Below are 16,695 nucleotides of genomic sequence, written 5' to 3'. Positions count from 1 at the left end.
TCATTGAAGTAGTTATTTCAGAAGCAACTTGGATTGGCCTAAATCTTAGCAGAATGTCAATAATACTTATCTAAATGATGACTTAAGTTAGTCAACACAGGAAAAAGGACACCCCAGATTTGTTGTTCAGCTGGCATATCATTTTGTTTGCAATTCAAAGAAAACAAATATATGGCTTGCGATGATCTTAGGGCATGACTCAAATAAATCCAATGAGAACATAATTGTTCATGGATTCATTCAGTGTCATGTTAAGCATTCTGCGTTTGCCCAGAGAAAGGTATCTGGCGTCCCTATATATGTTGATAATACTATCATCACTAGCATGATAGTGCTGGGTTATGCTAAAAAGTGTTTCTTAATAAGGATTTGTGCCATAAAGGAGATACATCGACCATGTTAGTTTTGAGGAACTAAAGTGGCCCATCCAAGTGATGGTTGAAATTTGTCTCAAAAGATGTATGTGATTGACCTACTTATCAAGACTAGAATGATTGGGTAGAACCAATTAACAAGCACATGTATCTGAAGTTTTAAACATAGACTTAATAGCAGACCAAAAAAAAAATACACTTGAGCATCCCAAATGAAGTCAAACATTCATTGAGAACCTCTTTTGGCAAACAATCATTAATTACTGTTTACACAGTGTGGTCCAGTGATTCCTACTGCTCACAGAGTTTCCCATTATGAGCCTTAGTAATATCATCTAATACTTAAAAAGCATGCACATGGGAAAATATTGCTGTTCAAGAGCAACGGTCATCTAAAATTTGCTAGTCATTCAAACAGTGTTCGAGCAGGCTCTCCAACTAATAAAGGTCCACTACTAGGTATTCTGCATTCATCAAGGTAATCTTGTCTCTTGAAGAAGTAAAAATTTAAACCAAAAATAAAGTAGCACTCAGGTGAAGCATTGAAGTTGAAAACACAGAAATTATTCAAACAACAAAAATATCATCAAAGGAAAAGAATTATGCAAAATCTAGGGTTCCATAATGAGTGACAAAATGCTGTATCAATTGAGCTGAAATTTTCATTGCGATTAATCTTATGTTCAAGAACAAGACTGAGTATGTAAAGTTAATTGTCAGTTTGGCACGTCATTAAGATATTATGGAAAAGGAGAAAAGCTGAAATCTTTTCACCAAAATCTCTTAAATATAGTAGTTATAGATCATGCATTCCAAGTTGGGCATCAATAACATGTACGCACCATTTGATGGTGCTCTTTTTTGAACCAAATTTCTAATTTTTCTTTAAAGAATGAATGGCATATTTGTATGATGATGGAAAATTTTAATCTTCTTAGTTGGCATATTGTGTTACACTAAAAGATGTTCTCATATAAATAAAGGACTTTTTGATTAAGTTTCAACTTTTCCTTTGAAGTCTTCCTGCTTGATTGTAGGATACTAGTTATTTTTTATATATTTGTGGATTGCCTTTATGACTTCTTAATGCAGTCTGTGGAAGTGTTTTGCAATACCCTGGCCACTTGTACTGCAACAGCCTTTTCAATCATTAACTACAAGCATGCACAATAAAAATATATATATATATATATATAGATTGAGAAACCATATATTAAGGCAAGAAATAACAATTAAAGAAAGGTGACACACATAGCAACAGAAAGCTAAAACATCAACTGCCAAAACAACTTTTGAGTTGAAAAATTGGTCACATGATAACAGTTTTCTGAAACATGTTCTGACACTAATAGGAAAACAAGATTTCTTGAATCATAGACCTGATCAAGTGCACATGCAAACAAATCCAACACGTGTCCTTGATGTACAAGCTGTTTTGAGAGCCCCTCGTAGAACTTGACAGCTTTATTATAGAGTGGTGCAGAACCTTTATCTAGGTCTTTGTGTGAACGAATTGGCTCAGATAAATTCTTCGATGCAATCTGCAAGTGTTACAAGAAATTTGATGAAGCACTTGAAATTATTGTTCGACTAGAGAAAACAATAGCATAGAATTAAACAACATGCAATACTTTATTACCAAACCACAGCCAGTCCCCACCTCAAGGAAAAAAGAAGACAATGAGCAGTTCAACCAAAAAAGATTGGGAGGCTATATCGATGATTCCAATGATAATTATACAGAGAGTAAACAACACAAAGACTTCCTTACCAGGAATATAATCATCAGTTATTTTTTCAATGACTTTTTCCTCTAAATTAAGCAACTGCCATATTACTTAGTACTTCCAAACAAAAGGTGCAGACTGTATACCATGGTCAATGAGAACCGTGAAGCAAAACAACTAAATCCCACATTCAAATCAATAACAGATTGCTCAAATCATTAAGCATTTCAAAATAGATGTATTTTGATCTTCAGTAACTGTAATTTGCTGAAACTATGGTATTCTGTACCAGTCCGAACCGTCCGATACTGGACGGTTTGGTCCAGTTCAGTCCGATTCGGCCCGGTTTTCTTTTTCTTAGTGCTAGTAGATGAATTTTTTTTTTTTATCAATACGGTATGATACAGTACGGTATGCTACTGTATCAATACCGGTCGACAACCAGCACGGATTTCAGTACCGAGTCTGCAAACCTGGGCTGAAAAGAGTGCCACGACCTTTAAAATGTCCTGAAATTTTGGGGGGGAAGAGTGACCTATATGCTACCATATTCTGTAATGACACATGATATTCAAATTAAAAACCAGTGACGCAGCACACTAGGTTTGAAACAGATACTATCTGAAAAGTTAACACTTGGAAGTTAGATCACCATGTCAGAGAGATGTTTGTTTTCCAAAGCTGATACACATACGCAACATGGTCTAGTTATAGGTCATCCATTTATTCATAAACCACCCTCAAGGCTTTTTTGAGGCTGTCTTCAGTTCGTAAGGGAAACCTGAATGTGCTGTTTAGTTCTCTACATTCTTGTCTACCTGGCCTTCTCCTGTTTTTACATTAAAAGAAAAAAAAATCCGAATCCTATTCAATTCGAAACTCTGAATAAACTAGAAAAGCTACAGATGCTGTTTCGCTGATAAGCTAAAATAAATGAATAACTGTTCACTTTTCAGATAACTGGTGACAGAAAAAAATGACCATAATAAAATTATGTTGGTTATCGATGAATAAAATTTTGGGATTCAGTTGAATAAACCATAGTTGCCAAAAAGAGAAGCTAGTATACGAAACAATATGAAAGTGAGAAATGAGAAACAAAAGCCAAGAATAGTCTAAATGTGGGATCTTGAAATGATATCGTAGTGTAAGCAAAACAAAAATTGGGATAAATTATAGGAACATCCCCTCAATGTTAGCTCAATTGTACTTATATCCCATGTACTTTAAAAAATGTCCAACTGGCCCTTATAGTTATCAAAATATTTCAATATGATTCAACCATTCACTTACTAGCAAACAGCATTAACTTGCCATTTCAATGGCAAAAAATACCCCTCTCTCATATAAGAGGAGGATGAGGAGGAGAAAGGGGTGAAAAGGAAGGGGAGGAGGGGGAAGAAGGGATCACTGATAATGAAGGGGCGAAGGTGGAGGGAGCCGCTGTAGAAGGGGAGGGTGGAGTCGCAGAGGTCGGCATGGAGGGGAAAATCTTCTAACATAGCCCACTCATTTTTCTCCACACTATCAGGTTTTGTGTTCACAAATCGGTTGTAGAGTGGGTGAGTAAATCTCCTAAGATAAATATTGCTAATTTAGAAGGTGGAACAAAAGCAATTGAGGTGTCGATGAACGAAAACATGAACACAGTTACCAAAATCAGGTGGGATGATCTTGAAGATATTGCATCAATACAAGATGAATATTTTGAAGATTCAAATAATTCTGCAGAAGACAAGCATGGTGAGGTAGTGGATGGCGGTTCATGAGAACATGGACATGCTGTAAAGCCCAATGAGTAGGTATTCCATGCGTCACCTTATACTTCTCTCCTAGAGGGTAAGGCCATGGCCACATCTAAAGATGTGGAACAACTTCCTGATGGAATGGTATCTTTAGATGTGCATGAAGAATCTGGCGAGAATACCTTGAAGAATGTTAATGACATTCCATCTGAGGATTGAGGTAGTGAAGGCCCATCCAAATGGAGCTTTGGGAAATCTGAAAGAAAACCATGATGGGGGTGCCAAAAAAAAAAAAGGAAACTGAAGCTTTGGTTGACCTAGGTCCTAATAATACAAGCATCGAAAACAGTCCTTCATTACCAGTTCAAGGGATTGTAAGACTTGTGCTACAGGAGCCTCATGGTAATTCTGAAAATAGAATCTTGAATAGCTTTGAAGGCCCAGTCAGCAATGTGAACATAGGAACAATAGCTGGTCTGGGAAATTCCGTTTTTGCTTCCACACCACAATAGTGGTGTTACAGTTTCTGTTAATGCTTCAGTTACAACTGTTCTGGATGATCAGAGAGGGCTGCAGGATGGGGCAACTGATGGAGCTGAATTTGGAGGAGGCGAACCTGGGGAGAGCAAAGAAAGGTTTAGGCAAAGGCTCTGGTGCTTCCTTTTTGAAAATCTCAATAGGGCAGTTGATGAACTTTATCTTCTTTGTGAATTGGAATGTGATATGGAGCAAATGAATGAAGCTATTCTTGTTCTTGAAGAAGCTACATCTGATTTCAAACAACTAAAATGTAGAGTAGAACATTTTGAAAACACAAAGAGGTCCTCATCTCACCTACCAAAAAATGGCTCTAAAGGTTGACCATGGCAGGCCACATGCCCTATCATGAGAGGTAAGAGCATTCACCCTGCCCAACTATTTTATGCTAGTATGGATAGAAACAATGCTGGCAGAACTTTTAATGCTCATCCATACCTCTCATGAACAAATTTGCACTATCAGGGACTTGTATGCTGGGATACACATACAGAAGACGAAAGCTCTATCATACATGGATGACGGTAACAACTTTATGATTGCTATGAATGGCTACACATTATGTTGGTAGATGCTCCTTGAAGGTTACCTCTGTTTTCCCTCTCTGCTCTCCCTTCAGTTAATGCTTCAAACACTGGAACCAAACTCACACAATAAGAAAACCATACCAATCCATCTAATCTCCTCTCTCCCTCTCTTTTTTTTTTCCCTGATTTCTTCCTCCATTTGCTCTGTTTTTTCGAAGAATGGGAGAGAGATAGAAGTGGAGAAGAGACTGAAAGGAGAAAAGTTTGGTGCATGGTTGGGGTTGTGTGTTTTCTTCTCTCTATCCTCCCCTTCGCTTTCTTTCCGAGAGAAGAAAATGGAAGAACTTGATTGAAATACCTCTATGATCTCCTTCTCCCTCCACACCCCTCTTTTTTCCTCCCCACTTGATTTAGGGTTTCTTCTTCTCCTCACTGTTTAATTTAGGTTTTGTTTGATGTTAAGGGTAGTTTGGATATTTTATCAGATGATGATACAATTTGATTGGATGGTCACATGATACCATTCCGTTAACAAAGATAGACGATAGGACCATGCTGCAACATTTTGATAACTAGAAGGGCCAGTTTGACACTTTTTAAAATATAGGGAGTATAAGTAAAATCGAGCTAAAATTAAGGAAGTGTTCCTGCGATTTACCCTAAAAATTGTGAAAAAAATGTATGAGAAAACATGTAGAAACCATAGGAAATCCATGGAGAAAATAGTTACATTAGTTTCTCAATGGTTTCTTAAGCTAGGGGCAGTTTTATGAATTATGAATTTGCATAGAGATTGATCGAATGATTCTCTTTTTTTTTTAGTATTATTATTCCTCTTTTATGTCTTTTGCAAGATAAAAGGGAATGTGAATGATACCACTCTGGTATTTTTTATCAAGTTCCCATTGATATGAGGTTTGAGTAAGCACTCTAGACGTCAGAGCATGGTTCACAAATACCAAGCAGGAATAATGGACAGCAGCAAGTGGCCCCAATCTCTCTCTCTCTCTAAGCACCAAAGTGTGGATTTGTGGATAGTATGAGATATTGCAGTGAACAATGATGAAGAGGAATCCCTCTCTACCACAAAGCATTGTACGCTATAGGTCCAAAGAAAGGCACAAAAGTGACCCGATAACAAGGGGCCTCGGTGTATTGGAGACAAATTCTTAATGAGTTTTTTTCTGGCTACATCCTTATTTTTCAACTAGTTTGTCTTAGTTAGACAAAAATGAGTTACTTTGGTTTCGCAAGGACATTTCTCAAGTCACTTCAAGTTGACTGAGAAATGTATTTCCTAGTAGCTATGAAATAAACCCCTCGTAGACCAGTTATTCAAGATTTATTCATGAACTAAACACTACTTTAACAAGAAGAAAAGTTACTCATCCATCTTCCACTTATTAGAATAACCAACCTTGCTAACTTCTCCTAAAATTTACACAATATGCCACATAAATCAAACTAAACATGCACATCAAGCTTAAAATATACTTCACCCTTGGTAGCAAGAAACCTGTACAAGGGCGAACATACACCTTCTGGAAACTTCCTAGAAATTCGAACTGTCACCCACTTTTGACACATTTCCGTACTTCAATCACTTAAAAAATATGTTTTTCTACACTTGCACTTATACCCACGCCCGCATCTGCTCCCATTTCTCGGAACTATACCCTCGCCCATGAAGTACTATCCAAAGAGTACCAACTTCATGATGGAAAATCCCTTCAATGTGTTTACTACTTTAATGAAAACCATCATTAGGTACCGAAAAACAAATAATATAGTCAAAAATTAGTTTTCAAATGATGCGCCCCCCAAAATCTAGGCTTTGAATATCCCAAGTTAAAAATTTAGGATTAAATTAAAGAAAATGTCAGTATGGTCTAATAACTAAAGTTTCCAAATACAGCTGGAATCAATGCAGACATAACTTATGAAAAGGCAAATTATCCCTTTCGACATCCTCTCTACTACAAAGGAAGCCTCAGGTTAGTTGATCTAAGCCTAGATTATTTCCTTCTTTGGCCTTCCAATTATTTTTTTATCAAATGCTGGTACCTAACATGTGGAGCTTTTAAATACCACCATTTATACTAAACTTCACGTATATGCCCTTCACTGCTATTGAAAATGAATATATGCATTCTTTACTTATATGCAACACTTCCAAATGATCACTTCCCTCATATGGGCACATTGCATTTAACGATTCTATGGACTACCATACCACCATTGGACACTGAAATCCCAGAATACTCATCCGAAACCATGATTGCTTCCCTTCGAAAGGAGAACAAAGGGTCAATTCATGTAATGCATGATTATATAGGCCATGTGGTACCAGCTATAGTGTCTCATCCCTGCGGATGTCATTTCAGTGTTCAAAAAGATTCACCATATGCAAGACCACCTCTGTCAGTATTAAGATTTAAGATTGCTTGATTCCTCTTTAAATTCTTCTGTCACTTCATAGTTAAATGAAGCAATTAATTCTTCATCTTAGTGAAATCTTCTTTATAAAAAATTTTAAAAAAAATTAAAAAAAAAAAAAACATCAGGAACTAGATGAACTTGCACATCTTTCATTATTGTGTCTTCAAATATATGCTATCATTTAAAGAAGGTAAAATAGCCCATCAGTTGCCCTTACTTCAATTTTAGGTGAATTTGCAGGAAAATTGCATATTGCACGAGAAGGGTCTTTTTGATTGTTAACCAAATGAGAGTGCCATAAACAATTCTTTCAAATAAATATATCCTTGCTATATGAAGAAAAGAAAGACATAGCTATGTGCAGGCAGCCTTCCAACACAAAGCAAAGAGCTCTCCAAGTTTTTTAACCACATATTTATTGATGGCTTCATTTCTTCAAGCTTTTCATCCATGACTAATGCAGTGGAATTCTCAGTCTAGCTACCTGAATTTCTTAACCAAAAATTAGCCATGGTGAATCTCCTACCAAAAGATGATTACATCAATGAATTTGACTCTCAAGCATGGAAGCTGGGTTCCTAGTGGGCTTAACTTGGACAGGGCCATGCACAGCTTAGCTTACCCTGACCTTTGTCTTGAAGCCCAAATGCAGCCAAAAGCTTGGGCAAGTCTTCTTGAATCTTGTCAAAGTCCACGAATAAAATGATTTATTTCATTGATTATGGTACCATGTTTATAAAAATAAAATTCATTTGAATTCATGAAAAATGATGGCTCTTTTATGAATTATAATAACACACTGGTAAAAAGCACAATAAAGCATTAATTTATTTTTTTTTTAGTAGTCAATACTTACTCTCTAGAATATCATATTATGTAATGCATGTATGTACATATGTTATAAGGCTCTTATAGCTCATTGAGCCACATAACCTTAGTCCTTCTGTAGAAAAGCTCTAGAAATTAAGCAAACAAGAAAGATCAAGAGCACAAATCAAGGGGGCTCAAAGGGATGATAAGTTCCTCAATGTTCAGTTCACAAGGAAACAAAAAAAGAATGCATGGAAGTTCAAGCATAATTACTGAATGAGAGATAACAAGTAAAGCATGGGCAGCAACAGCTTCATCAGCTAAGCAATTGCAACAGCTGTTTTAATAGTTCCAATTTTCCCAGGCCCTTATATCACCACCATGCTATTAACCAACCAGCCAGTAATACTAAGAACATGATGTATATTTTTGCCTAAACCCTTTTTGTTTGTATTGCCATATCCTCATTCACCTCAAGTTTCTACTTCTTTCATGTTAACATAAAGAAGAGCTAGTTATATAGTCCTTCTATAGCTATAATCTTGTGTGGGATGTAAAGATCAAAATTATAAGGATAACAGTGAATTACAATTTTGTCAGCTCTGAGACACAAGAATGCCATATCTCACTTGACCTAAACTTGAGCTATGTGCAATCAGTTATCAATATTTTAACATATATTGCACAAATTCCCACTTCTGTTATAATTCATACTATTCAGAGTCAATTACTATATCATGGATGTAAAGTTGTAGCTCTAACAGCCAAAAGTTATAAATGTTGGATTATCAGTAAATAGCTAAAGTCACTAATAAAGATCGGTTCACCATTTGACAGGCATGCCTGACATTCAGTCTACTTTTTATTTTAAATTTATTAATTAAATATATCAATTGATTAATCAATGATAGATAACATGTTCGCATATCTAGGTGAATAAATTGGACAAGTAGAGGAATGTAACAAATATGGCACTAATTGAAAACCATGGAACTTACAGAGCCAGGTCCTTCTGTTGATGGGCCGCCAACAAAGGCCATAATCCTTGCTCCTGAACCAGGTACGCAAACCCCTAACAAACTAGCTGCAATACTTAATGCAGTGCTTGTGCATCTCGATGCACGCTGGTCTGCTGGGACAGGCCAAGGATCTTTCTGAAGCTCTTCTAGAAGCTAGAAGAAAATGAACAATTAGATCAGCAACACTTCAGATTGACATATGAGGGAAAGAATGCTTTCAAACAAGATAATCATATCTGTCGGTCAGCAGCATAAGTAAAATTACAGAAGAAAATAATTTGGTAATTCATCATGTAAGTTACCAAAACAAAGGATCTCACAACTTCATCTATCATAATCAAGTGCCATGAAATGAAAAGAAAAAGGATCATGAAAAATGTCATGTGTGTGTGTGTGTGTGAAATTTGTGTTCAATTTTACTAAAGATACATTAAAAAATATCATTAAACTGAGAACCATCTCATAGTCCAACGGAAAGTGGATAGCATTCTGATCATTTTATCTGCATTAATAATTTTTGGTATGTATATACATAAAATAAAATTGAAGAAGAGGTAAACTTAACTGAATTTAAGATTCTGATCATTTTATCTGCATTAATAATTTTTGGTACGTATACACATAAAATAAAATTGAAGAACAGGTAAACTTAACTGAATCTAAGACAAACTCGCACTCTGATGCAGGCAGGAGGAATCTGGCAATGCTCTCTGCTGAGAGTCCATCCCTACTGCCAGCAATCACCCCTACACTTGGCTTCGGTTTTCGTGTAAAAAAACACATTTGCTCCAAGATTTGTTCCTTAGTCACCTCCTTTGACCCCTTAAACACGTATGACTTTGGCACCTGTCCAAATCCTAACTCGTGGACCTGCAGAAACGCATAATATAATTGTTTCATCTTATGAAGAACCCGAGAAAATATCACTTAGAGAGAAGGGGTGGTGATGAGGATATCAAGAACCTGAACATAGGTCCCAAAGGTGATCAACCCAACAAGAGATCTCTCAGGCAACAACTCGACAGCCTGGGCAAGTGCAGATTTCAAGAACCCAATCTCCTCCTCAATCATGCACGTGTCTACAACGAAGAGGAACACCGGAGGCACAGCAGGGCCAGTATCAGGAGTTGACTCGTACTCAATGGTGGTGTACTGAGGGAAGAGCTCAGCAGGAAGGTTGTCCTCAGAGATGGATGAGTAGTGTGGGGGAAAGTGGTTGCGCTGGAAGCAGAAGGGGCAGATCCAAATCTTGGCAATGTAATCAACGATGGAGAAGGGGTTGAGGATGGAGCGGCACATGCGGCAGCGAAGGGGAGCGTAGGGCAGAACTGGGGTGTTTGGAATGGGCTTGAGAGGGGTATACATGGCTGCAGTAGGGATGACACAGCCCACAGCATCCTGCTTTGTGCCCGGGAAGATGTTCCAAGTCATTCGCACCCCATCCTGTGACTCCAGGTCAAGAAATTCCGACATTTTTCTCGAGTCCGAGGGATGCTGCTACTCCGAGCTCGAAATCTTGTAATCACCGAAGCAGTTTTATGCACAGGAAAGATCACCGATCTATCACAGCAGGCGTTGCAAATTAGTAAAGATCGGCATCACCACAAAAGAAAGGAAAAAACTATTTTTCCAAATCAGACGCCTTTAAGAATAATATTGAATTCCTTCTCAAGGAAAAATTATAAATCATCATGGAAAACAAGTCGCAACTTTCTAAGAACGAGAAAGTGGTCAGGATAAAATGTTTATATAACCTATAAATACTCAACTAAACCCATAAATTCCACTTCTTCCCCCAGTTATTAGTTCCAAACCTTAATTTTTCATCAAGAAATGTTGATACTTCGATATCTTTCTAAAATCTTTCCTTGAGAACACTTGATTCCTTCCTACCCAAGTAAAACATGCAAAATTATCAGAAAAGAACGAAGAAGGACGATAAATCTTGAAGAAACGAAATCCTAATCTCTTCTTCTCCCTCTTTTCAATTTACGAGGAAGCCTACTTTCTCCCAATTCCGCTACTGGGATGATCGCCCAAGCCTCTTTTCGTTCGAAAGTCCCTTTTTAACGATGGCTGCTGGATCTTTGCCGCTTGGGTTTCCACCTCTGGATTCCTCACCTTACGCTCGATTCACCGCCACAGAAAGAGGAAGAAGCTGGTCTACTCCCAATTCCGATCCTTGATATCTCTGGCGAACGGAAGAAACCCTATATTTGGGAGGAAGTGACGGAGGAGATCGCCGCTGCTAGGGTTTCTCCGCTGCTGGCTTCTGCTTTCCCGTCAGTAGAAGAGCGCCGGCCTCGGATGCCCGTAGCGCATGGCGTTTTGGCTTTCATATCGGGGTTAAAATAGCGTAACGGTTATCGGCTCCGCCGGCTGGATAAAACAAGAAACCGGTACACCCGAAATGGAAGAACTTCGGACAAGACCGAAGGCACTGACTCAGCATAAATGTGAAGTTTATCTTCGCTGAGATAAATAAAAAGTTATCTTGATTTTTTTCCTTAACAAAAATTATAATGTAGGTATATATATAAAAAAACTAGTTGAAGATAGTCACGGATATATAAAAATAAATTTTTTAAATATTATTTTTTTATTTTTAATTATTCAGATGCAACAATAAATAAGAAAGAATAATTTCACATCTTATATATGATAAAGAAGCGTCACGTATCTATTAAAAAAAAATTAATATGTATTTTTAATGAACTATAAATATTAGTAAATAAATAATCTTTGAAGTCTTAATTGAAAAAATTGAATAAATAATTTAAAATTAGTGACAATAAATGTAAAAGAATACAACAACTCCAAATGATATAATAAAACTCATTTGAGAAGTTAAATTGACAACATTCTAATACTCTTTTATAGAACATTGTTTTATGTATATATATGTGTGCTTATACATACATACATACATACATACATATATATATATATACATATATATATATATATATATATATATATATATATATATATATATATATATGTGTGATAAAAAACTTACTTTACAACCCAACTAAATGCCCTAGAACATTCTAGGGAACCTAAAATTAAGTAAAGAAAAAAATTATTTGCAGTGTAATAAATGTAGAACTTGATTTTATTAAATAATCATGAATCTTAAGATAAATAAAAGTATATTTAAATAATAATCGATTCTTAGTGGATTAAGAGAATGGCTATAATATTAGTTTAAAATGAAATATTAATAAAAATCCTTGGCATCACCAAAATATACCAAGATAAATATATAATCAGAATTTTCAAAGTGCGATGTTAATGCAATAAACATCATAGCAAAGTCAGCGTGTGCTTCACCATCCATACTTTGATAGTGAAATTATATTGATTTTTGATTATGTGTACATAAACATGAAGTTTAATAATACAAGACTTTTTGCCTATGTTCAACCCTATTTAAGCTTATCTGATATAAGCTCTATAATGTGCTTCACCATCCATACTTTGATAGTGAAATTATATTGATTTTTGATTATGTGTACATAAACATGAAGTTTAATAATACAAGACCTTTTGCCTATATTCAACCCTATTTAAGCTTATATGATATAAGCTCTATAATGTTCCCTACTTAAGCTTATCCAACATAAGCCCTATCATGGCCCCTTATATTTGACTCAAGATTTGCTATGATGTGATTGTATGCAAACAAGTTTATGTGCACTTTTAGGTGATCCCCTTCTTCAACAAAAATATTAGGGCTATGTAGACTCCACGCTATATGAAATCTTAATTTTTTTCTGATAAGAAAATCCTAAATAATACAGACCAAACATATTACCTTTATCTGAGCCTTAAAGCCCAAACAACCTACTAGGATCTATTTTGATGGAAAAATCTTTGTACACCATGGGTGGTGGAGAAAATCCGATGTGGAGTGCATCATCTTGCCCGATTGGTCACGTAGCCATCACTTTCCAACGCATATTTAATGCATGCAACTTCACTTTTTCGTTTGAAATTTTGAATGATGAAAATATCCCTCTTTTTTGAAAAAAAATATGACATCCTGTGACATATTATGACATCCTACATCAAATTACGACTTTCTGCACACAGGATATCATAATATGGCTCAGAAATTTATGACATCCTACGTCAAATTATGACTTGCTGCATGCAGGATGTCAAAATATGATCAAGGATATCATAAAATGAGAGGAATATTTTTGTCCAACTATTTTCTAATGCATATTTAATGCTTATAGTTCTGCTTTTTCATTTAAAAATTTTGAATGACAAAAATATTCCTGTTCTTTGAAAAAAATTATGACATCCTATGATATATTATGACATCTTGCATCAAATTATAATATCTCATGCATCAAATTATAACTTCGTATATGCAGGATGTCATAATATGGACATAAGATGTCATAATTTTTTTCAAAGAGTATAATCATTTTTGTCATTCAAAATTTCAAATGAAAAAGTAAAACTACAAGTATTAAATTTATGTTGGAAAGTAGTGGCTACGTGAACCAATGAGATAAGGCGGTGCGCTCAATGTCGGATTTTCTACACCATCCATGGTGCACAAAGAATTTCTCCTATTTTGATTTTAGAAAATTAAATTATCTTAATTAATAGCCACTTGTTTAACATGCTTGTAACCTTATTAAAACATTCCGTTGATTGCATTTGCCCTCTCTTATGTTCTTTAAACAAGCCCAATGATCTCAGGGTGCGTTTGGTTACATTTTTTAATTTTTAAAAAATATTTTTTATATATTTTTTTTATTTTTACTATTGAGTAAAAGTAAAAAAGTAAAAAGTATGTTTGGTAACTAGGTTGCTATAAAGCAAAAAGCAACGACTGAGGACGGCAGATGAACAGTTCGATGAGGGAGAAGAGTTCAAGAAGAGAGGAAGAAGGAGGTAGGGAGGTGGGGAGGTGACGAACTCGATGAGGGAAAAGGATTCGAGCTCTTCACTTTTTGATTTGACATTTTAGATGTGCGGAAGTAAAAAAAGCAGAAAAGTAATTTTTGGAAAGCAAAAGTTTTTTTGCTTTGCATATAAAAGTAATTATTTTGATTTTTTTGACTTTTACTTTTTGATTTTCATGATGTTACCAAACATTGCTTTTTGATTTTTACTTTTTAAAAATCAAAAATTAAAAAAAATATTTTTTTTAATGACTAACCAAATGCACCCTAAATCATTTAGAAGCTATATAATCCATTGGTTGATAAGAAGCATTATTACTACATCTAGAAACTACTTGTGCTCAACTCACACCCCCTTCACAGCAGTTTATATATTTTACACTATATTTAATTTACTCACACGCATAACTATATCAATCTTTAGTTATACTACTAAAGCATCTTTTCTTCTTACATTAGTCTTCGTGTATGCTTTTATCCTTAGGCTTTATTTAAAAATTCTAATCAGATTCAACAAGAATAAACCATTTTTTTTATTTGGGATGGAAGTTTGTTATCCTATGTACTATTGATCAGGATAACAATTATGTTGGATGTTATTCATAGATTATTGGAGAAAGTAAATAAGTTTGTATGAAATTAGGCAAGTTTGTTCTCTAATTCCCATACCTTATAACCCATCATCCATGCACTCATTTGTCCTTTATAGAATTCATCTATCCACCCCTTTTTTACTTATTAAAAGCTCCTCTTACCCTTCTAAATGCTCATAGTTGTAATCAGCTGGGTAAGTCCAAACAACTCCCACCATCTCATTCTTCACTTCATCTTTAAGATAAACCTTATCTATACTGCTTAATCCTCTTCTATTAAGTGCTGACTCCAACTCATAAAATGCTTTGTTACATATATTCTCATTCATGAAAAAAGAAAAAGCATGAAAACAATACAATCAATCTAAGTTTTAGAAAAGTTTTAATTATCTCTTTTCTCTCCTAACATACTATTTTCAATAACCTTAAAACCCTTGGCCTCCTAATGTCAAAATCTTGGTCATGATTCTATTATTTAAAACTTGATTTACACGAGAGGCTTGGGCTTAGGTGAAGGTAAGATAGGTATAAAACAGAGGATCAATTATCACCTTATTTATCATCAAGTATGTGTAAAAGATTCATACAAACATAAGAATCGAATTTGAACCAAAATACTTTACATAAAGATGATTTTGTAACGTATTGCATAACTTGACATGTTCAAATGATAATATGCTAGCAGTCTGTTTTTATCTAAAATTTAATAACAAAATCCTGGCATGTATATCAACGGCACATCATATGTCTTTCTACATGACAAATAATATTATCTTTGGGTTTTAGCTAGATATTTTTGCATGCATGCCTCTAAAATATATCTTTTTTTTATAATAAAAAAAAGAAAAAAAATACATGGCTATATTAAAAATTTAGTATGCCATCTTGATGATGTCCTTTATTTCATATTCAAAAAGTTTTGGCCAAATTCATCCTATCTTCTTCCTTATCTTGAGAATTTTGTAGTCACGACTAACCAATTAACAACTATATTTTGAGATCTTAGAATATAATCAATGTAGTCCAAAATGCATTTAGTTTTTCCTTTTATTAATTTTGCTTTACTTTGTCAAAAACATCAGCATGTCGAGTATTGAAATATAAGAGTACCTCCTCATATCGATACATGCACGATCTCTTGATCCATGAACTAAACAAAATATGCTTTTTTATGTATGTTTGTGCGAGCTTATATTTCATACTTCATAATTTTTGTGTGTATTTGGTTGTGTACCCATATTACCAAATAATAATTTGGATTAACAATAATTTAGCTTACTTAAAATAGGTAAAGCCAATAAAATTACATCTGCATTCATTTTTGAAGTCAATGGTTATCAAATTTAGAAAGCTATCTATGTCTAGGTACCCACATTTTAACACTAATGAATTATACATCAACCTTGATGCATGTTAAAAAGCAAGTTTATGATGATATGCATGCCAAAAGAAAAAAAACTTATCTAAGGATATTGATGATATACAAAGTTCAAAGTATTATAAATCATAACAAATAATCTCTAAAATTATTGTAGTAGTTATTACCTAATCGATTACCAAACTCAAAATTTTCGAGCATGCTAGTGACACTTAGCTGAAATTTGGCTTAAACACGTGTATTGAATGTGACAAACTCTAATAATAGTTGAAACATACATGAGATATGAACCTTCTGTCTAGTTTATCTTATTAGTTTATCATATTAGTTTGTGCGCAATCACCGTCTTAAGCTTGTTCTATGAATTGATGAGATTCCAAATATATTATACAAAATTAGGATAAAGATGCAAAAATATCAAAATCAAGATAGGGATGCAAGGACAATGTTTGGATTTACAAAAAATAATGTTTTACACTTTTACTCCAAATTTCGAACTAACTGCAAACTAAGACTCCAAAAAAAACCCTAATTTGATTGGAAGGATGAGGGCCACATGGATGCTTCAAGCCCATAAACCGGGAGCGCCCGTTTGGCTAAGGCCTACTACTCGGAGAAAAA

At 34.8% G+C, this 16,695-nt stretch overlaps 1 protein-coding gene across 3 annotated transcripts in view; it reads right to left on the bottom strand.

Moving 5' to 3' along the window:
- Window positions 1-11,502, bottom strand: part of LOC105058266 (protein transport protein SEC23 C) — a 33,174-nt gene extending 21,672 nt beyond the window's left edge. The window contains exons 1-6 of one of the 3 annotated variants that reach the window (XM_010941151.4): window positions 11,184-11,501; window positions 10,993-11,067; window positions 10,142-10,738; window positions 9,833-10,048; window positions 9,158-9,331; window positions 1,754-1,915 (exon numbers count right to left, since the gene is read on the bottom strand). In XM_010941151.4, the coding sequence (XP_010939453.1) occupies window positions 1,754-1,915; window positions 9,158-9,331; window positions 9,833-10,048; window positions 10,142-10,651 (1,062 nt within the window). In that variant the 5' untranslated portion in view covers window positions 10,652-10,738; window positions 10,993-11,067; window positions 11,184-11,501. Of the gene's footprint in view, window positions 1-1,753; window positions 1,916-9,157; window positions 9,332-9,832; window positions 10,049-10,141; window positions 10,739-10,992; window positions 11,068-11,183 lie in introns of all 3 variants that reach the window. The other 2 variants (XM_010941152.4, XM_010941150.4) reach the window with 2 other exon arrangements.
- Between the last annotated feature and the right edge of the window lie 5,193 nt (window positions 11,503-16,695).

The sequence above is a fragment of the Elaeis guineensis genome, chromosome 15, assembly GCF_000442705.2.
Source record: "Elaeis guineensis isolate ETL-2024a chromosome 15, EG11, whole genome shotgun sequence".
Taxonomy (NCBI): Eukaryota; Viridiplantae; Streptophyta; class Magnoliopsida; order Arecales; family Arecaceae; genus Elaeis; species Elaeis guineensis.
The sequence above is the reverse complement of the archived record's forward strand: the minus strand, read 5'-3'. Positions and strand labels throughout refer to the sequence as shown.